The following is a 26,516-nucleotide window of genomic DNA, read 5'->3' as shown; positions in this document are numbered from 1 at the left end:
AGCTGCAGCTTTCTGGCAAAGGCGGGTGTACTTGCCTCAAGCTGGCGTGGAAAGAAAGTACGGGTTAGAAGATTAACTTCACCCTGAATGTGGACAGAAACCGCTGTGCCTCTGCTACGTCTGCTCTCTGCCTTTAGACAGCTCCGGTGCTCATCTGAGCATTCAGCAGGGCCATTTCAGCTCACTAATGTGGCAGAAAGCATGCCAAACAAAAAATGGGAAATACTTTTCCACTCTCTGAATAAGCTCATCTCCATCTGAAAATAATGCCTGGGCTCTAGCGCAGAGGGACAAGAGTATGTCTGGGGATGAAGATGGGGTTCTTTCGGCAGCAAACCATTGACTTAAAGCAAGCTATTGTGCAAAACTTCACTGTTAGTTTTCAGTTCTTTTTATAAAAATAATTGTAAAACATTTAAATGTATGAAACCCAGCAGGTTTTGTAAAAATGGAATTGCAAAAAGGTGAAGTGGTTATCATTGCATCACTGTTAGCTCAGATTTTTTTTTTAGGGAATGACTTATAAGATTTCGCTCTTTATTGTAGGTTTACCTGAAGGTATACGGTCAATGATCACACTTACTGTGTGTACTAATTATTTTGACAAAAGTTTTGACCTAAAATGTGCTTTCTGGGAAGTCAGGTGCTTATAATGGAATTTCTCAGCCTTTGTACCAAGTTGTTAGTACCAAATTGTTTCCTACGTGATTTATTTTCTGCTGATGCGTATCATCTTTGCTATTGTTGCATATCATCTTTGCTATTTGGGTGTTACCCTCTATCCTCACAGAACTGTTATATCTCATTCTGCACAGGTATACCTGTCCAGCTTTGTACATTTAAATGTATGGAATGATAACCACTGGGTTTCATACATTTAAATGTTTTACAATTGGAAACTTTTTTCAGTCTCAGCCAGTTGGACTGTGACTATAAACCTGAGTAAACTTAATACTTCGGTGTGTTCTTCAGTTGTCAAGGCTATATATCTTGGATGTGCTTCCTGAGGTTTAACCCCGGTGGGCAACTCAGTCCCACAGAGCTGCTCGCTCCCTGCAGTGGGATGGGAGAGAGAATCGGAAGGGTAAAAGTGCAAAAACTCCTGGGTTGAGATAAAGACAGTTTAACAGGTAAAGCAAAAGCTGCGCACGCAAGCAAAGCAGAGTAAAGAATTCATTCACTACATCCAATTGACAGGCAGATGTTCGGCCATCTCCAGGAAAGCAGGGCTCCATTACGCATAATGTTTATTAGGAAGACGAACACCATAACTCCGAATGCCCACCCTTCCTCCTTTTTCTACCGGCAGCTTTTATTGCTGAGGATGACATTGTACAGTATGGAATATCCCTTTGGTCAGTTGGGGTCAGCTGGGTGCACAACTTCTTGTGCACTCCCAGCTTACTTGCTGGTGGAGCAGTCTGGGGAGCAGACTGAGGAGCAGTTATGTTCCACTTGTCCACCAGGACCCCAGGTCTTGCTCTGTAAAGCTGCTTTTGACCCGCTTGGCAGTGTGTCCGGTCGTATGGGGTTATTCCAAACTTGAGACAGGTCTTTGCACTTGTCTTTGAACTTTCTGAGGTTCTTGTCTGCCCATTTTTCCTGTCTGTTGAGGTCCGTCCGAATGGCGGCTCAGTTCCTCAATGCATCAACCACTGTCCCCAATTTAGTGTCATCTGTGAATTTGCTGAGGACGCTTTCCATCTCATTGCCCATTTGTTAATGAAGATGTTATATCAGCCCCAGTATCTGCCCCCGAGGGATGCACTAGTAACTGACAGCCTGTTGGATTTGTATCATTGATTACAACCAATTAAGTCTGGCAGTCCAATTGATTTTTCATCTGTTTTGTAGTTCAGCTGTCCAAGCTCTCTCTCTAATTTGGCTATGAGTATACTATGAGATCATGCCACAAGCTTTGCTAAGGTCAAGGTAACATCCAGTGCTTTTCCATTGTCCACAGAGCTAGTCTTCTCATATAGGACAATCAGGTTCGTAAGGCACAACTCATGCTTGGAAAATCCTTGCTAGGTGTTCCCAGTAATTTCTTTTCCTTCATGTGCCTGAAGATAGCTTCCCAGGAGGGTTTGCTGCATAACCTTTTCAAGGACTGCGGTGATGCTGATGAGCCTATAGTATCATTGAACCTTTTATCCTTTCTTGAAGAGGATCCTGATATTTGCCCTTTCTAGTCGTCAGGAACCTGCCATGATCACCGTGACCTTTTGCAGATGATAGAGTGGCTTTGCAATGACATTTGCCAGCTCAGTTAAACATCCTTGAATGCAGCCCATCTCCTGGTCACATGGACTTGTTGTGTGTCCAGTTTGTTGAAGTCATCCCTAATCTGACTTTCCTCTACTTGCTTTCACCAGGACTGTGCCACTAGCCTTGGGAATGTGGTAGTTGCACGAGTGGACCATGATTGAAAACCAATGCCAAGGCGGCACTGAGAACCTCAACCTCTTTTGTGTCCTTTGTCACTTGGTTCTCCACCACACCCATTTTCTGGGTTTGTAGTTAATAGATATAAAATGCAAAAATAAATAGAACTCCTGGTATAAATATCTTACTCTGGCAGGACTATTTGGTGCCATAAATGTGGTGTTGGAAGAGGAAAAAGAGGTAATTCTGTTCTTCCAAGTCATCATTTGAATGCGTACCGGTCTGCTCTCATCTTGCTGCACTTTCTAGAAAACCATGTATTGTTTTAGCGTGTATATAAGTGTTGTACTGCTGTGTATACAGCAGTTCTTTTGGCATTTAGTATAAATGTATAAAATCTTTCAGTGTCAAAAATGAATTTGTGAATTCATATACTTCCAAAGAACTGAATTACTATTCTTCCTGTAAACTTCACTGAATGTCATGTACGTACCAGGCTGATTTTAATTTATTTAAAACCAAAAAACATCGTTGCTATGACTTGGGGGAGGAGGTAGGGGATGATGCAGCAAAGTGAAAATGCCAAGTCAGTCTCCTAAATGTTGTAATTTGCTCTTGCTGAACATATTTATGCTTAAAGTATCCTTCTAAATAAAGAGTAGAAATACCACGCATTTTAATACTAAAGCTTTGCAATGTGGTCACATTCAGCAGGCATCCTCTTGATTTTTTTTTTTTTTTCCCCAGATAGACTGAATGTTTCTTACGGTGCCATTGTACTTCAAAATTCAGTAGAACTTAAAGATATTAATATGTGGAAACAGCATTTTCATACTTACTAGCTTAATTCTCTTAAAGGTGGTGGTTTCGGTTTTAGTTTACTCAAGCTGTAAGAACAAAACTACATAGTTACGCTCTTTTATGGTGATACTGCAGGTATATTTGTTCTTGTCATTGAAGTCCACTGGAAGTGGTGTTGCAGCTACCCATTTTTTTCAAGTTTATGCCTCTGATGTTAATGTTGTCCCTCTGTGGAAATGACATTTTTACACAAGGTTATGCAGCTTGGATGTGACTACGATAAATGTTGCTATTTCCAGCAGCCGTGTACAAAGTGGGTTTTCTTATTCTTACTGCTCTCACAACTGCCTGTTATTAGAGGGGAGTACTACTGTGTTGAAGATGCCAGCCTACTTAAGTGCAGGAAAGTGTGAATATATTGGTATGAAAATAAGATGGCAGATTGACCTGCTTTTCTAAGCCTGCTGGTAGGTGGAGGAGCTGCTGAAGTTACTTAACGTCTCATTCCCAGGCAGCAGAGAAAGCAGACAGGTTTTCTCAACAGGACCTCTCTGTTAGAAGGAAGAAATTTAGTTGAATTATGCTTTGAGTCTTACTGTGCCCTTAAAAATGCAAGCTGCTAAGTGGCCAATTTTGTTACTTACAGTTGGCTGTGGAACATGTTTGTAAACACGGTGTTTTTTCACTTTTTTTTTCCTTCTTGTTTGCTTTTTCCTGTCTTGTCATTGCACACCTCTTTATCTTCAGAGAAGGAAATTGCCCATATCTGAAGCCATGGGGAAGCAGTTTGGGCTGTGTTGTGATTCTAAATAGACTATTGGCAAAATGTTTTTGAAAGTTCTGTAAAATAAGCTTGGTCACTCTGTTTGGCCTTCCTTTTGGCTTCATAACACTTTGTAAAGTTTGAAAACTAACGCTCCCTTTGAAGACTATTCCCCCAGTTCCCTTGGCTCCCGAGGAATTACACTAAGTTTTATAAAGAAAATCTCGCTTGGCTCAAAGGCAGAAGTAGGATTTTCCTACTTCTGTTAATGGAAAAGCTGGTAGTAATGGTGTAATGGGTAACCATGGCGTTACCAGCCTCAGTGTAGAACAGATGTTAGAGAGGGTTAGGAATTGGTTATTACTTTGTGTCTCAACTGTGCGTGCACAATTCAGAGAATTTAAGTCTTGCAAGTCTTTGGTTATTTTTTCAGGTTCTGGAGGAGACTGTAGTGTGGTGCTAAAAATGTGCTTTATCCCTAAATTGTAATTTCTTTTCCTTCTTTTTACTATGCTTATATTTCTTCTAAACTGCTTGGGTAGGTGGAGGACAGGGCAGAGGCCACTTGCTCTTGGCTCCTGCACGCAGCACCCGGGCAGAGCAAACGAGCGAGTGGTTAACTCCCCACAGCCCCGGGTTGCTGTAAGGGCAGAACAAGGTTGGGCATGGGATCTCTGGATCTCGGTTCTTTAACTGCCTTTTAATGTGTGAACATTAATTTTCAGAGACTTCCTATTTCATCCATTGTTTTGAAACCAAATGCTATGTTCTTAAACCCCCCTATCAAATTTCAGCATTAAAGCAGTGATTGTAAAAGAGTTAACATACCCAACTAAAAGTGTGTTCTTCCAGTTTTGTTCTAGGAAACAGCCGCAGTATTTTTTTCTAAAAATTTCCAGAGCAAGTCTGCCATCTGGTGTGGAGAATTTTAGTCCAGACTTAATTTGGCAAAAATTTGATCAATTAAAAATAGTCGTACAATCTTAAATGCAAAGCAGGCTTCATTGTAGACAGTGCTACCAGAAATGCTTGTAATAATACCAGTTGTATGGTAGCATTTCTCATGAAATAAGGATCTCTCCAAACGCCTCGAAAACTAAGTAGATGAGCACATAGGGTGATGAGAATAACCTTTAGTCCAATCCATTTTGGTTCATATTTGTATCCAGTAGTGGCCGCGAGCCATTGCTAGCTAAGGCAGATAGAGGGCAAAATTACTTTTACCTGAGAGAATTTCCCTGTATGTTTTTTTTATCAGCAGCATTGGAAATCTCTGTGCTGGAAAGCAGACTGGGGTTATATTCAGTAGCTGCTCATGGAGTGGTCCATAACTCCCCTATCCACCATAAATTTGTGTAATTTGATTTGAAATCCATTTATACTTTTCATCCCTATAATATTCTATCCTCATGAGTTGCACAGTTTAATTATGTGCTTTATACCATAATGGTTTCTTGTTTTCGGGCTTCATGCAACTTGTTTTCCTCTAAGGTGAAAAATAGGGGATTGTTGTTCCCTATTCCCACCTTCTTTTGGCCATGTATGAATTTGTGCTCAGCATTGGCTCTTTCTCTTCCAGACAAGGAAGTTTTAGGTTTTTGTTATATGGAAGCTTTTGTTGTCCTCCCTACTCTTTCTCTCCTGTTTGTGTCAGATCCTGTATCGTTTCCCCTCTTTTATCTTGCCGAATCCATGTAATTGCCCTTTTACTGAAATCGGCTCTCACCCACTCGGTTTCGTTCTTCCTCTTCATTAACTGTGTTCAGATTTTGTCGATTAATCTCCCACTTTTTCTCTTCTCTGTGTTGAAAGGTTATTGCTAACAGTGTGTTGTCTTTGAATCCCATGAAAAATCTCTTGGACAGGACCTGATAATTTGAGAGATTAAAAAGGTCGTGATGGGTAGGGGAAAGTGTGTGTTTCAGGTAGGAATACAGCAATTCAAAGCCTTGCAGATATTTAGTGTGAGGTGGAGGAAACAAGTACATATGTTTTAAATGCTTAACTACAGTTTTGTTTTATTTAGGATGTTTGAGTTGCATTTTTTTCAGGGTGGCACTTCACAGCTGTGGAAGCTGGATTCATTAAAAATTAATGAGGATTCTTATGTAACCCAGAGATTTGGGGCTATACAAGCACTCCAAATATTGAAGGCAATACTGTTGTTCAGTGCCATGTCCCTCAGGAGTGCTGTGGATGCCAGCCCAGAAGTGGGAAGGACAAGCACTCCATCTCTTAAAAATTTGAGCTCTTTGAGGCTGAGGATGGGCAAGAGTTCAATGTTGTCAATGCTGCAGTGTATCTCCTTCGTTTTGCTTTTGGGAGCCTACTAATAGGCTTGCATTTTAAATAAATGACTGTAAGGTACATACTGGTTAAAGTACAGGGTGGTGGTGGTGTTTTTAAGTGTTATACATGTTTAAAGCTGAACAAACATTTCTCTGGATTCTTCAGATTGCAAAGATGCCTTGTGATTTTTTTATCAGTCTTGGTAGTTTTATTAGTTTGGTAGGAACATAATTTTAGGACACATTTTGTGACCTAGAGGAAAGAAAAGGTAAGATGTTACTGTGATGTTTCTTCTGGGCTACTCAAGAATTCATTAAAATACGGGGAAGACTTGCTGTGTCCCAGAGTAATACATTTGTGGGAGATGTATCCCTAGCTAGACTTATTTCTGGTATGTACTAAATGTTTTCTTTGTTTTTTTCTTAATAAGAGAAGGAAGGAATGGAAGAAATGTCGATCCTTGCATTTAAAAAAGAAAGTTTTTAAAATTCCCTATTTATGTAGTGAGAGCAAATTAATATTTTAGCTTTATTAAGCTGGTGTGATCATCTTACGGTTTAGCTGGGTATCCAGACATTAAACTAGTAAAGAATCAAAAGAAAGTAAGATGCAGAATTTGTATTAATTAGAAACTGTCCTCTGAATGGTGGTGAAGAACTCACTTTGAATTCATGGTGCAATTTTTTAAAAAAAACTTCTTTTCTTCTTTCACAGGAAAGATGATAAAGATTATGCTTTAAAGCAAATAGAAGGTACTGGAATTTCTATGTCTGCATGCAGAGAAATAGCAGTAAGTAACATTAGTTCTTTCTACTAGCAAACAGACTTATTACAAGTATTAATTTGAGTGCATGCTGTTTTTTGTTGGCTGAATTATGTTATTCTACTATGGGTGCTATATTTTTATCATGGAGGTATAAAGTAAGTACAAATGTCATAGAAGATTTTGTGCACCTGTTATGTTTGCTGTCTAAAAATGACAGTGTTTTTAAGTTACCATTTACTGCCTGCCTTGGGGCAGATTAACTTTAAATACAGCAGTTTAAAAACATGATTAGAGTCAGTGGCTTAAATTATGTATTTGATCTGACTTTTGCATTAGTACTTCAGTTATTTTCCTAAAGACATTAGTTCTTATTGGCTCATAGTGATTAAAACATGTTAGCTTCTATTTAAGTGAAAACTTCAAACTAAACTGGCATTGTTGTTGCCTCGGAGGCTGTAATACACCCATGAATATTATTCAAACATTTTCTCAAGTTATTCAGGTTTATATTTGTATATTCCTTGTTGTTAGAAACTGGTGAATAATGTGGTCTAGTTATGGTTTGTGATAAGCTTCCAAAGAAATACTGGTAACCCCTGTATTCTGAAGTTTAACTGTTGTATGTTCTTATGTTATACTGCTGCTTGGGTTTATTTTTCTTAACGTTTCAACTGAAATTGCTTACTAAAAGGAACTGCATGTAACTTACGTGTGTGGGGGGGAAGCAAATAGTTTATTTTCAGTCCTTGTTCCTCAAGAGTGTAAAACTATACCTACCCTAATTTCCTTTTTATTGATTGAAGTGAGTACCAGGCTTTCCTACTTTGTCAACTTCCAGTTGGCTTTGTGATTTCAAACACGTGAGTCCGTAAACCGAGTGAGGTGAAAAAAAATGAAGTGCAAAGAACATTCTTCAGGAAAAGCTCTTCCTGTCCATTGATGACGGCTGAGCCTCTCTGCCGTTGTAGACACCCACACTGAACTGAAGGAGCTGAAAATGGAGTCTTAAATTTTTGCTTATTTCATCCATTTTGGCAGAAATTTTCCAAATACTGTGACTTCCTCAGGCTGAACGCTTCTGAGAAGTGTCAGCTACCATTTCAGAGGGATTTGGAAAAATTTTTTGTTCGTCTTTTTGCAGTGATTTACCTAAAGAGTTTTGAAGAGTTTTTTCTGCTTGAATTTGGCAGGAGACGCTTGGCTGGTGTTAGGGAGGTGTCTCTGCTCTGGATATGACCCTTACTCAATTTCTATCTATTAAAAGAGAATCACTAACTTGGCTGACAGCCGGGAAGGGTTTGGCCTCATTGCCTGACTTGAGGACTCTTGTGTAGTTATTCCTCTTGGGCTGCAGCGTCCCCGGTAGTGATGGAAGAGGAGCAAGAAGCAGGGAGGCTTTCTCCTTGCTCTGAGCTGCTGCAGCGTGTGCCCTTTGAAGAGAACAGCAGTACGACGCAGGACCCACGTGGGAGAGGGTTAAGGGGGGAAGAAGGGGAATGTACTGAAGAGACCAAAGATACCAAGAAAGCAGGCATCAAGAGCTAAGAGGGGAGTGGAGCCCAAAAGCAGGTGTAGGGGTAGAAAGAGTAACCGGAAGCAGCATTTCTTGAGCTGTTGTTGACTATGCTTACGGTTATGCTTCCAGGCTTGCAACTGCTGATACTGTGGTTGAATTTTCCTGCAGTTGAATTAATAATTCACCATGGACTTCTAGGGTTTGAATCTCTTTTCCTTACTGTTCTTTTGATGTTGCTATTTGGAGTTAACAGGAGAATTTTTTCCCCAAAACGTGTTGTTCATTTTAATTCTGTTAAATAGAATTTTTTCCCCCTTTCTATCAATTAATATTGTTAATGGAAAAAAAGGAACCTCATGTGGAGATGGATCAATTTGAGGATAATAGCCATACTGTTTATATTGATTATGTGAGTATGTGTAATGTATATATGAAAATGCTGCTGAGTTAATCAGCAGTGTTGTACCCTAAAATGTCATCTATACATCTAATTAATAAAATTATTTGTTGTCATACTTAAAAAGTCAAGGCTGAATGCCAGACTTTATTACAGTGTGTTCTGGACTATCCCAATTAATGCATTTTATGAGCATGGTGGTATTAAAAGGAACTAGGATGACTTGGTTTGCATATGAGATGTATCCATTTCAGTTTCTCTGGAGAGCTGAAGCTTGTATATTTTACTCTGTGACTACCTGGGAAGAGTGCAGTTTGATATTAATCCCAGTGAAACTCTCCCTCGTTTTTATAACTCTGCAATGGTTTTTGTCTTGTTTATGACGACTAACTTGAGTTTTGGCCTGTTGAGTAACTTATATGTTTAAAATTGTCCATAACCTAGGCTTCTAAGATGTCTATTTGATGCAGACACCTGCGCTGAAGAACAGTGTCAGATCTTCAGAAAAATAAAATAATTATCGAAATACAGCAATTACGGGGGTAGGCTTGAACTAGGTCAGAGACCTGAGTTGAAATGGCTGACTCAGTTATGGGAGGAGCTCAGCCTATATATGTATATGAAAGACTTCCTATGTTTCAGTACTTCCTGCAGCATGAGAACTTAGACCTAATGTTCAAGAACCTAGCCAGTCTCTTACTCTGTCGAAATAAGAGGGTTTTTTCAATGATTTTATGTAAACCAATTGATTAACTGGTAGAATTAACAGTTATTGTGCTAATTATAATACTTGAATCAGTATCTTTAATATCAAGATAGTTGTAGTGTTATATTCTTCCTTATCTTTCCCCCATTCATCCACCAGGGTAAGCATTTGTGAATCCTGCCTCTTCCAGAACCTTAACTGAACGTTTGGCTGCTCATCTCTTGTTCTCTGCAGATGTGTGCAGTGCCTGGGATTCCGGGTATCTTTTTTGTGATCTGTACTTGCATTTCTGAGGATTTAGGCACTAAAAACTGCATGCTCATCATACCAAGAGGTGGATTTGTGTTAGATGGGAGAGCAGAGGGATAGAATGATGAGAAGATTTGTATAAAAAATATACAAAACATACAAGCCCAAACACTCGATTCCTCATCTCCTGATGCAATCACAAGGAAGGAAGTCGTTAAAGCCTATCACCTGGAATAGTGCAGCAACTGCTACTTCATAGTTCGCAAAGCAGGAGAATTCTTCAAGGCTGTGGGAAGCTGGAGGAGTTACCCAGGCCTCAAATAGAGTTTCAGGATTTTGGGTTGGGCAGTTTCCTATACAGGAGTCTTAGGTTTTAAAGTAATTAAGTGACTTTCTGACATTTTTCTTGTTGATTAGCATTTTTCTTTCAGTTTTAGCAGGCTTGCAAGTACTTCACTTGCCTATGCTTCCTTTGGCTAGTGAGAAGTTGCTTGGGTGGTTGTTGGGGGTTTTTTTGTTTGTTTTGTGGTTGGTTGGTTTCTTTTTTTTTTCTTTTAATTTTTGCAGGACTTCTGTGTAGCTTTGGTTTTTTTGGTGCCTGGTTTGCTTGACGGAAGTATCACTGAAAAGCTTCTTTGTATGTAAAAACACCACATAGTATTTTTTACATGATAGCATTAGTTTGTGACTTGGCTCTGAAGAGGAACTGCTAAATATTGTGGCAGACACTCTCTGATGGAAATGCTGAATGGGACAAAGTAGAGCTGGGGTGGACAATGCTGTACTCTGGCTGTCTCCTGTCTGTGTGATGTCCTTCAAGCACCATAGCCAGCTTGTACAAGTTAGAACAGCCTTGAGCCTACTGGAGCTGGGACAGAAAACTACAGAACAATAAGTAGCTGGCTTCTCTATTTCCACTCTTTAGGTCTGCCTTGGAGGCATTTGGGCATTCCTAGGATTTTGTGGTTTCCTAAATGCAGGCTGTCATCACAAAAGGTGATGTCTTCTGTGTTGGATGTAGTGATAGTGTGGGTGTAGGATGAGGAAGTTCATCTTCACTGAAGGGAAAATGAACAGTTTTGTTAGTTTTTTGTTGCGTGAGCATGCTGAGTTGAACCATCCTTTGGTCACACCGTTGCTTAACGTGGCTCACAGAAAGTGGTAGGAACCTGCAGGGGTGCTCTGGGTATAATGCAGACTTGTACCCTAATGTTCACATGTCTGAGCTTTAACAAAAGAAAGAGGAGTTTTGATTTTTGTCTACCAGACAGGAGGCTCAGGGCCCCGTACAGCTCTCCTTCCATCAGGAACTTGGCCGGGTTTGCAGGGAGCAGGCACACGGTACCCGGGCAGCGTGAGAATAAGCAGAGAGATGGCTGGGTGATGACTGCCGCTCCTACCTGAAAGGGAAAGCCTCTGCAGCAGTCCTGCTGACCTCTGCAACTGCTTCGCCCTGGCTTTCAGCTTCTGGACGGGCAGGTGGCAGAGAGGTAGAGGCAGAGCTAGAGCAGCAGGCCTGTGCCCTGGGCAGCTGAGAAGGGAGCTGCCATTGACTAGTGGTCTTGGCCAAGCTGACCTCGGTGGAGGAGGCTGCTGTAGAGGTGAATTGGTCCTCCTTGCACAGTGGGGCTTCCATGTTCTGGGTGACAAGAACATGTCATTATGTGATTATCGGGCTTCTTTCTCCTCTGCCAGTGGAGGGGATGGAAGAAGAGCTTAAGGGCTCTTTCAGAGCCGGTCTGAGGGTGACCAGGGACTCTTGAGGCAGCATGCAGCAGCTGGAGGGACCCCATGAGGCAGAAGCTGAAACTGGGTGACTCCAGGATTCACTCTGTTCAACATCTTCCCCTGGTAAGGAAGTCCCAGTTAGCTTGCTGGAAGAGTCCTGTATCAGCTATGCGATAAGGAACAGTATTTGGGTGCAGGTTCCTCAGGTTGTGGGGGCTATTATGTCTCTTCCACACTAACAATGAAAGCAGTTTCCCACAAGACCAAACACCGAAATCATTTAGATGAGTACAATCCTCCTGTCAGAAGACAAGTAATGGTTTATTAGCAATCTTTCCATGTGATGAAAGGTGGCAAGATATTGAGGAAGACAAATGTTTGATTTGACTCTCTTTGGCAAATCTAATGACTCTCAAATGCTTTAATTTAATAGTAGTATGGTATGTAAAATGTAAATTGTGACTCATCATACAAGATGGGTGCTTTATCGACTCATACTATAGGGCTACAAACAGTATTCTTGAGAGATGTTGTATAAAAGGAGGGTAGTATTATTTTTAGTTCTGTGAAAGTGGGACAAAGATACTGATTAAATGTTAGAAATTGGAATCCTTAGGAATCATAATGTTTTCTGTGAACAGCAGAATTTGACTAAGCTTGACATCCAGTGTCTGTCTCATCTGGATTCTTCATCCACCTCCTTACTTTCAGAGAACCTTTAATAACACCTCTTCTAATGCTTTGTTTGGACATAAGAGTTGCTAATATATATTGACTTGTATGTGTGATCATGTAAGACTCATTTGTTTTGGAAACCACAGAAGTTAAAAGCATAAATGTGCATTTTTTTCCTCTTGATATTTTGTGTTGTCAGGCTTCTTTTTGCAACATTTAGGACTTAAAAAATAAAAACAAAAGAATAAAATAAAGCAACAATTTCACGTGGTTGTATGTCTGAAGAACTGGAGCTTTAAAAATGTATTACCAGCTTCATAATAAATTCATAGAGTGAGCAGTATTACAACTTTTTCTGTTACATTGCCTTTGTAAGCTTTCATGTGAACACTTTTGAAAGGAAAACAGCATGTACTTTCAGCAGGTATTTTGTTCTTTTTTAGTACTGTGGAATATCTGACTCATGAGAATATAAAACTTTAAAATCGTTTTTACATTGAAACAAACAGATCTTGAATGTACTGGATATCTGCTAACCAACTTGGGATTTAAGAACTTGTGTAACAAAATTTGGGTTTTAGTTTAAATATCAAGTTTGAAGTATGTTAGTAGAGCTCCAATTTTTGATAGGAAACTAAGAATAGTGACTTGAATTTTTTTTTTTAGAAATTTATTTTATGAATATAGAATTGGATGACACCTCTGGAGTCGTCCTATTCTGCGCCTGCTCTTGCAGACAAGCAAAGTGCACCTTCAAAAATTTAGCAAACTACAAGTTAAACTTGTAAGGAAAAGAAAAATCTCTGAAGGCAGTTCCTGAGTCTCATTCTAGTAATGACTCTATTAACATTATTCAGCCTTTAAGCCACAATTAATCATGACTAGTTCATACCCATTTGTACTTATGATAATTTTGGGAGACAGTTAGAATAGCTCTTCTCTCCTGCTTTCATTTTAAAGAGAGCAAGAGAGACTGCATCTTTCTCTGGCTTTGTTTTGGCAGGTTATAAGGATTTTGTCTTGACTTGCTGTTTTCCTGTTGTGTAGTAGGCTCTCCCTTCCCCTGGGTGTAGGCTTGGGCTTTCTTTGTCCTGTTGCAGTTGGAATTAATCTTCCCCGAATTGGCCAGAATTGCGCATAACATTTCAGGTAATGTCTCACTACTGCCTATACTCATCTGTTGTAGCAGTAGTTGCACTGGTATCTTGTCTGTTACAGGATGACTAAATCTTTGTCAGTCATCTTCTGGTCTGAAAATCACCTTATTCTCCATCAACCGCAATCTGCTTTGTTCCAAGTCCCTATTTCCCCATTTTCCATCTTAAGGCTATGGTGTGATTATTCATATACGATTTGTTTGTTGCTGGATCACTTGGTGGAACTGATGTGAGCCTTTTTCAAGCATGAGATGATGATTAGGTTTGGAATTTACTCCATCAAACTAGCAAGATGACACAATAGTGATTTTTGCTTAAGTGAAAGGTTTGCTTGATAATTGCCTATGGCTTTGTGTCTAGCCACTTTCTGACCGCCCTAAGCTTTGGGAGAAGCGTGTTGCATAGCACTCATAGGAGGGCAGTGGGAGCAAGGAGTTGCCTTTTCTAAGATAGCTGAAGTCCTGAGACAGGACATCAGAGAAACTCCTCAGCCAGCTCACCTGGCCAATTGCTCTAGCAAATGACTCTGTGCTTAATTATAGAAGTAAGTATGGTAGTATTGCAACACTTAGCAGGTTACAATCCTGCAGACCACATGTAGTAGGAAGCGTCAAGCGTGGGGGTGGAATGACATTTGCAGTTAAGCTAGAGATCCTCGCTTAGGCAAAGCGTGCAGTGTCTTGGCTCATGAGAAGTGTCTGTAGTGGTGGAGAGCTGTATGGGAAATGCGGAATATCACCGGAGGAAGGAGATCATGTTCATCAAGACTTGTGCTGAGTTCAGCTCACATTTGATGTGAAAGGTGATTATTGTTAGTGTCCCTGTGCAAGATTTGCCTTAGTCACGCGGCAGTTTGCCAGGCTGCCTTAATGCTGCTGATTATTTAATAATGTCCTGTCTTACCCCACTTTGTCCTTGTTCGTGAAGCAATTTAACAATTTTATGCATCGTTAGGACACTTTCATTTACTGTCCCCCAGCTGCCCCATGGCTGCGGAACGAGTATTTCTGCATTTGAAGAGGGAGATGGAGGAACCTTAGTGTGAGCCTGGGACGTGCACGTGGGGATGCTGTTTCCCTTCCTGTGTGGGGACACAGGAAGGGACAACGTGGGGTTGTAACACTCAAGTCAAACCAGATGTATCAGCACCTTCATCATTTGCTGATTTCTGTTTCTTTGAAGGTCAATTGCATCTCCTTTCTTTATAAGGGGCACCCAGACCAACTAATTTAAAGGAAACCTTTCTGGTTGTAGAAATGGATTTGAATCATCATGTGATATGCAAATGAAAATGAAGCTAACTTACTGAGAGCCAAATGCATAGTTTTTGTCTACTTTCTCTTTGTGTTCTGTAGAACTGAACTAGGATAGACAGAAGCAATTAGGTATCAGAGTCACGAGGCCAAAAAATGGCCTTTATCGTTAGCAGGCATCGTACTGGTAGTCAAACCGTCTTTCTTGCAGTCTGCTTTGTCTTCAGTGAACTCTGTCAGCTGCTGTACCAGAGGCAAGTCATCTGGTAGGAAAGGCGTGTGGCATATGGGCTGGAGAGGCCTGGTTCATGGAGAGTGAGGTTGATGGAAATGCTGTTTACAGCCCATGTGATGTGTTATCATCTGCCCGAGCTCTTTCTGTCCTTCAGACAGCGTTTGCATTTGTCGCTCTGCGTTATCGCTGTCCTGGAGCGTTTCAGCCTTTCCAAGACAGTGATTCAGGGATCATCTGTCACCACTGCAGCAATCATTTCCTTATTCTGATGGTTTTGCTGATATATATTAGCCATCCTATTCACTGGGGTGCTTGTGGCTGTCTAGTTTTGACCAAACCCATTAGTTTTTTTGAGCGGACTGGAAGAATATGTGGTTAATGGCTATTCAGCATAAAAGGCAAAGGCAAAAACCAAGCAAGAATGATAAACTGAGCACACAGATGCACAAATCATAACAGCTGCTCTCAGTGACAGTAAGAAAGGCCAGAACGCTTAAAACACTGCTGATGGGCTGCAAAAGGAACCTCTTGCCTGTATCCTGGAAGGCTTTGTAACAACCAGGGCTTTGTAACAGATGAGAAGGGAAAGCAGATTGCTATGGATCTTACCGGAGGATAGAGGTTTTGTTGGGTGTTTGAGGGGGCTGCTGGGACTGTGTGAAACTTACTGTAGGACATTTAGAGGAAGGATGAAAGGTAGGAAAGGGAAGGAGGTGAGCTACCAGGGAGAGCTGTGTGAGTGTTCCTGTGTGTGATTTGCCAGCGAACTTCAAGCATGTGGAGGAGGAGACTGAAATCTGGAGAGACCCGACGCCGGAGCTGGAACCTGGATGAAAATGCGCAGTGTCTGGGCTTGGATTCTGAACAGATGTGGGGTCTGAAGGGGAAAATTACATTATTTTCTAGAGCCCGGACTAGTATTTGCCTCTTTCATTGAGAAATAGTCTGTTGTCTGATACAGGTGTGTCATCAAGCCACAGGAAATCTGATAAAATTTTGGAATGGACACATAGTTGCTGGACTATGTCATGCAATCTCCTGGGTAAAGTTAATTCATCAAGACGTTTGGCATAAATTTAAGCTGTGAATTTATACTGATTCAACAAAAAGTCCTTTAAGGACTGGCGCAACGTGTCCTTAAACCCTATAACCTTATTCGCTATTAAGAGGCTGACTCCCACCGACACTTTTGCTGTACTGGGTCTGGCTGGGATGCAGTTAATCTTCTCCATAGCAGCCCACGTGATGTTGTGTTTTGGATTTGCGACTAAAGCAGTGGTGATAACCCACCACTTAGTGGGTTTTGGCTATTGCTGAGCAGTGCTTGCTTAGTGTCCAGGCTTTCTCTCTTTCCCACTCTCCCTTTGGGGAGGTAGCCTTTGCTCGGAGACTGCCTGGGCATCGGTCTGCTTCTGGGAAGTGGTGAGTGATCGCCTTTGCATCACTTGCGTTGTAGTTTTTTTTTTTTTTTAAATTCCTCTTTCTGTCACTTATTAAAGTCTTACTCTCACCCACAAATATTCTTGCTTTTTTTGCTCTTCCTTTCCCATCTGACTGAGGGGGGTGAGCAAGTGGCTGTGTGGGGCTTAGCTACTGGCTGTGGTCAACCTACCACAGATGGCCCCCACCTGTAATTGATTAAAAAATTGCAAATAAGCATTTCTTGGTTTTCCCCATGCTGATCTTATGCTTTGTAGGAATTACAGGCGTTTACAGAATTCCACACTTCTTGCAGATCCTGCCTTAAAATTCCTCTATGTAATGCTTTTGCAAATCTTAAGATTAAGAGGTTTAAAATGCTGAAACAACTACCTTCTGCATTGATTTGTAGTGTTGCATTGTCTCCTCAACCCTTTGTCTCCCCGTTTGATCTCATACTTGAGATAAAAGCTCTGTGGGCTACGTCCTCTTGCTCAAGAAATGCCACACTGAAGACTCTGGTCAGTGAGCAGACAGGTAGGAATCTGTCTCAAATGAAATAGAAAAGAAGGAAGCAAACATGTGCAGATGTCGAGTCCCGTTTTACTATCTCAGTAGCAGCTAAAATGTTACCACATGTGACAAAGGTATCTGTAGAAAGGAATGAATTTTCATTTTTCCTCTATTACGTAGTGGGAAAAATATATTTTATTGAAAATAGATTCAGTCTCAGAAATAAAATGTTAATTTTCTATTCTATATTCAGATTGTCCTTGGCTTTCAAAAAAACCCTAGCCATTCCTTTTATTAAGAATGTCATCATTTCTGGCAGACTGAGCTGGCAAGAATTCATCTAGTCTTGGGTAGCCACGCTTGACATAGTTTGCTTAGATAACTTTTTTGTTTCTTTCTTAGCAATTGTGTGAGTACAGTATAATTGTAACATGACCAGTAGAGCTCAAATAGATGCTGATGCTGTCTGCATTCAGTTTTTGTGCTATATCTCAGCTATGTGTTCCTTTTGGTGGTGGTTAAAGCTATAGTTTCTACAGCAGCTGAGTTGCTTTATTGGCTCACTGCTGCTGAAAGAAGTTCTTGCTCCTAGCTGTGTCCCTTTGCTAGTGCTGGGTCTGCTGTTAGTGCCGTGAGTCATTTCAGCTCAGGAATTCAGCAGAAAGTTAACACCTTTGTGTGTCTGGGTTAGTTTTCTCCTGAACTGGGAGCTGTTTTGTGGATGGCTTCTGTGAGTGACGTAACTGGTGTAATGTATGTTGTGGGAGGGAGTCGGACCTCCTTCCGTAGTTGATGGTGACCTTGTAGATCAGCTGACTCCATCTTACAAACCACATCTTCGTTTACCTGACTGCATTGACAGGCTCTAAATGAGTCATCCCATTCAGCCTTGAATGGGTGCAACCAAAATGCAGGGTTTTCAGATAATTGGGAGTCAGGAGAAAATTGGATACCCTAAATGGCTCTATCAAAGATTACAGCCTATGGGAGAGGGCAGATGCCACAGCCGGCTGTTTGCAGAGTCTTCTTGATCCTGGATCATAGTGAGGCTTACACAGACTTCAACTTCTAGGAAATGAATAGGAAGTGAGTGCCCTAAGAGGGTTATGACCTGCTTTCAGTGTTGGTTTCAAACTAATGACTGGTTCTTTCATTAAAAAGATACATGCTGTTTTCCATGACTTGCAGATTTCAACTTTTCTTGTTTGTATTGTAGAATACGTAGCAAAGACTATTAAAGTATTCAGATTTCCAGCCCTTTCACAGCTTTGGATGTGTAGATATAACTGTTGTGGACTTTCTTTATTTTGCAGTTGCTGCGGGAGCTCAAGCATCCAAATGTCATTTCTCTGCAAAAGGTGTTTCTTTCCCATGCTGACAGGAAAGTGTGGCTTCTCTTTGACTACGCTGAGCATGACCTCTGGGTAAGGTGAATTGCTTGTAGGTACCAGGTTTAGAGTTTTAGTTGCAGAAAAAAGGGACAAGGTCAGAGAAGACATGTTGGTTTAAAAACAGTATAGCCTTTTGCCCTGTGTTTGTTGGAAACATTTCAGTACTAAAGGAAAAGCAATGGAAAATGTTGGGTAAGCACGCTACACAGTTAATCTGTGACCTCTTTAAGAAGATTAAAATCTGCATTCAGCTCTCAGAAGCTAGAAATCTAGTTAAATAAATGCAGATATAACCCTCCATTACAGCTAAAGTAGGGTGCAGGAAAATGTAATTGATTATGCAGGTGGATTCCCTTTGAAAAATGACAAACTTATTGGCTGAATAGGACAGTTTAGAGTTTTAGTTACATTGCATGTCATCCGTGAATACATGAAGTGAGAGTAATGCCACTGCATATAATTGAAATTTAATTCATGTGTTTCAGTGGGAGAAGCTTTTTATTCAATTCATCTGCTGAAATTTCATGTATTTGGGAGGAAGGCTCTTTATTCCTAATTACAAGATACAGCTTTGAAATATAAACACGTTGAAGGCAAAGTAAATTTGTTTTAAGATATATATCCTTTTCCTCTGTTAACTTAGTCTTTGTAACCTTAACATCCATTTGGAATGCTTAAAAAAAAAAAAAAAAAGTAGCAGCATTGTAAAGAATCCAAAATCCCATGCAACCTTGACTTCCCTGAAAAAAGGTATGTGTTTTCCTTGAATTAAATCTGACATACATTTTGAGGATTGCTCTTAATGGAACAAGTATTGTAATACTAAACTTAAAAGATATTAAGAAGATTCATATCAAAGGGTACAACAGAGGCAATTTGGAATGAGATGGAAATTTTGATGTGTGGATTCATGTAAGACTTGAGTTGTATGAATCATGAGTTGTTTTTCCTCTGCGTGTAGTTCAGACAGCTAAGGTGTACAAACCAAATTAAAACTAATTTCTTTTGAAAATGGTGTTCCTTGTAGTTGGGAATAATTCAGTAGTATTTGCCTGAGAACTAGTGTGTCAGTTTCCCTTCAGCTAAGCTGAATTGAAGATATTTTCTCCCAGTTCAATGTCTTGGAAATTCCGATAGTTAGTATTGAGATTTCATTGCCAAAATAAAATTAAGGCAAAAAAAAAATCAAACAGCTGAAATGTTGAGACATTCTTAAGGCTAACGTACAAAACAACAACAACAAAATCTTGCGGAAAGGAGTACAGCTTTTTGCTAATGTGGTGAAAACACAAGCACATTCTTTTTTTCACTGCTCCCCTGTATTTTGATACGCTAAGCTGCAGAAGCTTAGGAATGTGTGAGGGTTTTTTTGTTTCAAAATGTGCTGCAAGGCTTTGTATTTGTTTGGAAGATTGTGACTAATAGTGACCTGTCCTTGTTTGTATTTATACATTTCTGCATTGCTTCATACTTAACCAAAATCACTGTAGAAGCACCTCTGTTAACGAAACACTGGTTTGAATATCGGTAACTTAGGAATGACCCTCAGTTTTGACCTTGATGTTTACATGCACATACCTTTATAAACTCCAGAACTCCCCAACTGTACCAGCTCCTGGTTGTTCACTGTATTTGGATGCCAGAGACCTAGCTGCAGTGACTGGGCTGGCTCCATGCTCCAGAGAGCTGGCCATGGACCAAGTCCTCCATTGCTGAGCATATCTAGCGCAGCAGGTCTCAAACAAGGCTGGGAAAAGGGCACAGAGTATAACAGAGCAGGACAAAAAGGTCCAGGAGAACCATCTGTCTTTCTGTCTGTCTCTGAAGAGTCACTTCTCTCTGGCCACTGCATGAAAAATAACACTTGCTTTGGAGTCAGTGGAAGTGGGAGGCGAGAGGAGGTGAAACTTGTAGCTCAGGGTTAGGGATGCTCGTGCACGTGGTGCTTGGCTGACTGGGCAGGGACTGTCACTTTTTCATCAATATTTCTCTCCTTGCAGCTCCATTTTTACCTTTGGCAGAGCAGGGATGTGCCTTTTCCTCCCAGGAAAGCCAAGCTTGATGCCTGAAGCAAAAGAGGGCAAGCTGTATGGAGCTGGGCTGCAGCAAGAGCGGAAAGGCAATTTCGCAAAGGGGTTTGAGTAGTTGGGTACCTAATTGGCACCTGGAATATGAAAGCTCAGGAATGTAGGGAGAACACGTGATAGAAGTTTGGTGCCAGATTTTGATGATCTCACAAGTGTGAGCCATTACAGAAAAGAAGTGTAAATGCATGAAAAAGTTTGTTGTAGAAGTTACCTCTCTCTCTCAAAAGAAGACAAAGACGGAAATGGTTACCATGACTGTGGCACACCTTATGCTATTGAAGTTAGTGGCACCTGGCACTCAAGTGCTAAGAAAACATATCCTTTTGGACTCCTCATTGTTGCTAGACATCATTGCCTGTGTATACACTTATAATTGTTAAAGGATTTTTCCGTGTCTGGCTTGGTACCTGTCTTTCAGATGGACAGATTTACAGCTTTGCTCTGTCAACAGCTTCTGTTTTGAGAGTACTGTGTTTTAAGGGTGTAGTAAATAAAGAAGGAATAAATCTGGGCTTCTAATTTAGATGTTTAAAACTCCTGATACAGTTTGCAAGAATTTCTGTCTGGCATTAGGGGTTGAATATTACAGTGTCATTATCACTGTAGGAGAAAACGTAAAAGTAAAATAATAGGGGAGTTAGGTGATGCACTTTTATTTCTGTGCTGTGATATACAAGGTATCAGCCTATCTTAACAAAAAGAACCCCCAAACAAAAATACCCCTAAAACCTCCAAACTGTTAAAGATCAGTGATCTGCAAGGGAATTTGCTTTGACAGTTGTATTGGGTTTGTTTTGCTCATCCCACTGTGGGAGAGTGAACGAGCGGTTGTGTGGGGCTCAGCTGCCTGCCAGGGTTGAACCACAGCAACAACTGATTTCATTTTTGAGAGATTTCCTTGGGACAGTGATCACTTTGCCTCATATAGTATTAATTTTCGAATACTTAAGGTACATGTTTCTAGTTTTGAAAATGAATAATGAAAGGTTGAAAAAAAACCTAAGAAGTTTGTGTAATGAATTGCTGGCAATCTTTTTGTGTAATGCCGTAGATCAAAACATTACACTTTTTTATTTTTATTTCTTTTTCCCTTTTACAGCATATAATCAAGTTTCACAGGGCTTCTAAAGCAAACAAGAAACCAGTTCAGTTACCTCGGGGAATGGTGAAGTCACTGTTATATCAGATCCTAGATGGTATTCACTACCTGCATGCTAACTGGGTGTTACACAGGGATTTGGTAAGTGGATCCGCAATGGGTTTTAGCACTGGGATGATGATTGAGGGCAAGGATTGTTTTTTTTTATGAAAAATCACTGGGAAACAAAAACCTGTGTGCTAAGGGCATGTACTAATAAATACATATTTTTATACTGCAGTCAGACAGCCTTGATTAGAAGAGTGAATTTTAAAAGCTGGCTATGATCTGGTATGCTTATGACAGCAAAGCATATCAGATGGCTGTTTTCCTTTTTTGATTTTCTAAATAAACTATTTTTAAAAGTGTTCATTTAAATAACAGGCATGTGGAGGTACAGAAAATGCCTCTGGTAGTATCACTGCAGGCAAGATAAATAACTAAATACGACGTGTGTAGGTGCAGAAGAGAATGACTGGCTGTAAGAACTGCTGAAAAAATAAAACGTCCCTAAAATTATCAGTTTTACTTATGAAGGTAACTTTTGAAGGCCATTATCTTCTCCTAATATTTATAGTCTATCAGAAATATAGCCATGCCAACTTTTGAAGACTTCTGCAGGTAAACTAATGTTTGTCCAAACTACAGTATAAGCAAAACATTTTGAACCTAAGTTAGTGTTTCTTAACCAGCAAATTCTATTAAATGTTTTAAATTCTGAATCTCACCGATTCTTATATATTTGCCTTTGAAATATTCCCGTAGCTGGCTCGGCTGGTTCTGTCTGTTGTCTTAAAATTAGGTAGTTTTTCTGACCCAGTTGTCTGTAGCTCTTATTCTTAGACGGAAATTGAAAAAAATGCTATTAAAGTATGATACTGTCTACATATGATGCTTCTAATTACTGAAATTTCATTAGTGCATGAGAGTATCATTAGTTTGACCTTTCATTCCCATGAGTCAGTATTACCAGTGCTATTCTATGCTTGTTGCAGTAAGTCTGGCTTCCTTATTACTCTTCCAGAGTCACTTTTTGTCTTTGAGATAGCTTTAATAGTGTTCCTGGAAATGTAGTCAATGACTAGTTATTTGTCTTCTATTTTCATGCCCAATAAATGCTTTTACAGAGTGCCAGTCTCTGTTTAAACTGATGGGAAAAGATTTGTCTTTGATAAATAACATTTTCAGAACTGAAATACAAGGAAGCTTTGCTTTATTAAAATAATTGTATGGATATTGTCTCTAATTTGCTCCTGGTTTTAGAAATGGAACAAAAGCCACAGCACTGAGGGAAAAAGTCAAAAAGATTGTGGTGGCTTTGTCATGACTCATGAAATAGTGGAGCAAAAGATAATGTAGAAATATATAGTTCATGTTACTACTTAGACACACTTTGTGTTAAACCAAAACGTAATGTCTTACTCTAATGTTCTGCCTGCAGTAGTACTCTTCAGTATATTTTTAAGAGGCATACAGAAAACAAATGACCTGTCATCAAGAATCTAAATTTTTCTGATGTTTTACTTTCTACAGTTTCAGAAAGCTTATGAACTTAAGCATAATTGAGTTTAAAAAGAAAACCATGCATGTTGTTAACTGGATGGCTCAGGAGATTGGTAATTTATTACAGAGCCTTTCACATCTAGGTCTGTAGCTCAAATACAGTTTAAGTTGGCAACTGCGAAAAACTATTACCATCTCATTTTCTGACCTATGTGAAATGAGTTGGTGGTCTCAGTCCAGCATGAAGTTTTCTTCCAGCAGAAAAACCACCATCACAATTGGCTATCTTTTGATAATCTGAGGAAGAGACCAAAAGCTTGAGGCAGAGTCTGAGGGGTCTTCCCACTGGAACCTTGTCAAGCCGTGTTGGTGAGAATCCTATAAAAGCTGTGCAGGGGCTGCCTGTGCTGCCTCGTCCATGGAAACCTTTGGGCTAGTCGTTTTGAAACCGTCCAGTTTGAGCTGAATTTAGAAGGCACATGTTTCATGCAGGAGAAGAGACAGAATTGTATCTGTCAGATACTTTCTTCCTTTTATCAGGGTCCCTGGGAGTAGCCTGAGTAACAGAAGGGGTTCTACCTAGTGTTTTGTCTTGGCAAGACAGGGGCATATTGGTACAAAGTTAAGCTTGCAAGTTGGGACTTCAACAGCATGTATATTCTGATCCAAAGCAAAATAACTGACGTTAATGCTTTTTCTTAGATGTGGGTTTCTGATCCAGGATACCTGTAATATTAGCCTTCAGGAATATCGGTGTTAAATCCACAATTTTAACTCCTGATTGGATGGCTGGACAAATTTATTACATTTCTCGTACTGTGCCTTTAAAATGATAGGTGTTGCTGTAGTTTCTAAATGTTTTATGTTTTGCTAGATTTAGATGTGTACAGATACACACACAGAGTTGCTTAAGTAACATGCTTGCTTTCATTTCATATACTAGCTATTGTAAGAGTGATGGTGCTTGGGGGTGGTAGGAAGCTAAGGAATATAGTCCTTTGGCAGAAAAATCTATCTTTGCTACATCTCTCTCATTGGATAAGGGAAAGTAGTTATCCTCCATCTAAGTGCAATTTTTTGGTTTTGGGGTTTTCTTTTTTTTTAAGGAGTCTTAATGAAGTTAGCTTTTAGGTAGGTAATGTTGTGGAGTTTTTTGAGATCTTGACTTTTATAATCAGAAACAAAATACAGCATGAAGTAACTCCTTTCTTGCTAGCATCCACAAACCAGGCAGTAAAACTTCATGGCTATTAAAACCACATAAACTTAGACTGAAATTTGTCTTCACAATGGTGGAATCGAGGAATCTTAATTCATTTAAGATTTGTATAAAGTGAGTGTATTCTGTATGAAACAGTAAAAACTGTAGGAAGACAATAATTGTCTATTGTGTTTTTTCTAGTCCTGGTTCGTCTTCTATAAAGGAAATGTATACAAATCTTAGCAATAACTTAACTACTTAAATAGTTAACTCTCTTTGCTGTTTTTTTTCCTTCTTTCACTGCTTACATGAAAGCCAATTCACTATTTCCATCAGAGCAAGGGAGATGTTGATTATATTTGTTATCTTTGAATAGTGCTGTGCTTGAGTAGTTAGCTTTTCCATAAGTCTTTGAAACATACCAGTAAAATTTTTCAACAAATAAATGTCAGTCCTTTTAAAACTTCTTATTTGACTTGCATATCCTTCAGCTTTTTTAAATTTCATGACTGAGAGCAATTGAAAACAGATTGTTTATTCATGCTCTGACTGTAGCAGGAAGGAAATAAGAACACTTAATGTAATTACAACAAAGTGCATCAATTATAGTTTTAATAATATTTTGAATTTAGTTATCAAGCATTCTTGAAAGATACTGCATTTTGCTGACTTCTTTTCCTAGTATTTTTTCCACTTTACGATATCCAGCTATTGGACTTCTTCCTGTACTCAAAGGGCTTATTCCATACTAAAAATAAGCATAAGAAGGCGACTGGCCGTATATCTGTTTTCATCAATCTGCTTCCTCAATAGCATGAGGAAAGAGAGGATAGACTTAGCAGTGTGCTTGGAAGATTTCTTCAAGTAATGGGCTCAAAATAGAGGTCCGTTTGCATGGTACGGCAATTTATATGCCATGCCTGTTAACATTTAAAAGTGCATCTTTATTTGATATTAGTGTGTAGTAGGCTTGTCCTCACAGTCAGGATCCAATCTCAGCTAGGAGTTGAGCACCCCTTCACTGGTTTTGTGTAGTGACAGTAAGATTAGTGTGCAATTTAAATTAATAATATATTAACAAAATATTAAATTAAGAATAGATTTTGCACCAAAACTATTTAAAGAGCTCACATGGTGCAGCAATGCTTAAAAACATTCAACTACCCCCCCGAAAAAAAACCCAAACCCACTCCCAAACAAAAAAAAACCAGAGGAAATCTCATAGCTCTTACTTGTAGTACTGCAGCTGAGACACTATGATGAAACATTTTTTGTTGCCAGATTTTCAGACTAAATTCCCTGGCCTAATTCTTTGTGCATGGTGTGAGTGGGTGCTGAACAGATGAACTGCCACTTGGCAAGCCAGGTATGGAAGTGGGTAACACAGTGCTGGACTCCTGCTTCCCACTCCCCTCCTCCTATCTCCTGCCAAAGGAATGACAATCTCTTAGCCTTTGTCAATAACATCCATGTCGTAGTTAGTCTGGGATTGTGTTGCTGTGGATGTGACCATTTGCAAACTAGCACTAGCACAGGATACTGCAGCCTATTTAATGCATTCCTAGTGTGCAGCTCAGCTAAACTGCTGCTGTGGGATGAGCGCTGTTTTTTAATACGCTTTCAGACGGACAAGCTTTAATACAGTTGGAACGTAGCTTCCTGGGACCTGGACTCTTCCCAAGGATACTTGCTGCCAGGTTTGGGATTAGTGGGAACATTAAAGATGCTCTTTTAACAATAAATGAGGAGAAGCCACTGCCAGGGTGTTTTTTTGTAGACAACATCTTAGTCCCTTTCCAGACTGTGGCTGTGAATCACTTAAGTATGTGCTTTAGGCAAAGTTACATATATGGAACTTTTACCTTGCCAATTTACCATTTTCTGCATTAGAGCTCTTGAATCCAAGGATGTCTCCCTCATCAATATTCAAGGATTACTTCAGAAATAGAAGAATGCCCTTCAGTCTTGCTGTAATGCTCACAAAACTGTGGTCATTTGACAGAATGAATCTGAATGCTTAAAAACAAGTAGTAGGAAAAGCTGTGCACATTACTCAAAAGAAGTTAGCAGCTTTTAAAAGCAGGGTGGTCTTCTACCCTGTTTAAGTATATAAGCAGATATAGGCATTATTTCCCAAAAGATATTGTAATGACTTATTGGTGATTTCCTTTCAAAGGAGGGGAAGAAAAAAAACCAAACCAACCCGATCAATGTTTTGGCTGTCAGCTGTTGCATTTCCCAAGATTTTTGTTTCCAAGGTATTTTTTATTATGTAAGTGCGTGCTTTCATGAGATCACAAGAGAACAACGTGTCTGGCAGAACCTTGTTTTCTTGCATAGGCTG

General features: G+C 39.8%; 1 protein-coding gene across 12 annotated transcripts in view; it reads left to right on the top strand.

Moving 5' to 3' along the window:
* Nucleotides 1-26,516, top strand: part of CDK8 (cyclin dependent kinase 8) — an 84,935-nt gene that overhangs the window by 20,798 nt on the left and 37,621 nt on the right. For 7 of the 12 annotated variants that reach the window (XR_012672005.1, XR_012672004.1, XM_075139885.1 and 4 more), the window contains exons 2-4: nucleotides 6,953-7,028; nucleotides 18,166-18,276; nucleotides 21,430-21,570. Coding sequence is in view for 7 of the 12 variants with exons in the window: in XM_075139885.1 (XP_074995986.1) it covers nucleotides 6,953-7,028; nucleotides 18,166-18,276; nucleotides 21,430-21,570 (328 nt within the window). In the remaining 5 variants the exon portion in view is untranslated. Of the gene's footprint in view, nucleotides 1-6,952; nucleotides 7,029-18,165; nucleotides 18,277-21,429; nucleotides 21,571-23,229; nucleotides 23,341-26,516 lie in introns of those variants that run through there. The other 5 variants (XM_075139891.1, XM_075139893.1, XM_075139895.1 and 2 more) reach the window with 4 other exon arrangements.

This window comes from Calonectris borealis, chromosome 1 (assembly GCF_964195595.1).
Source record: "Calonectris borealis chromosome 1, bCalBor7.hap1.2, whole genome shotgun sequence".
Classification (NCBI taxonomy): domain Eukaryota; kingdom Metazoa; phylum Chordata; class Aves; order Procellariiformes; family Procellariidae; genus Calonectris; species Calonectris borealis.
Note: the sequence above shows the minus strand (reverse complement) of the source record. Positions and strands in the feature narration are given on the sequence as shown.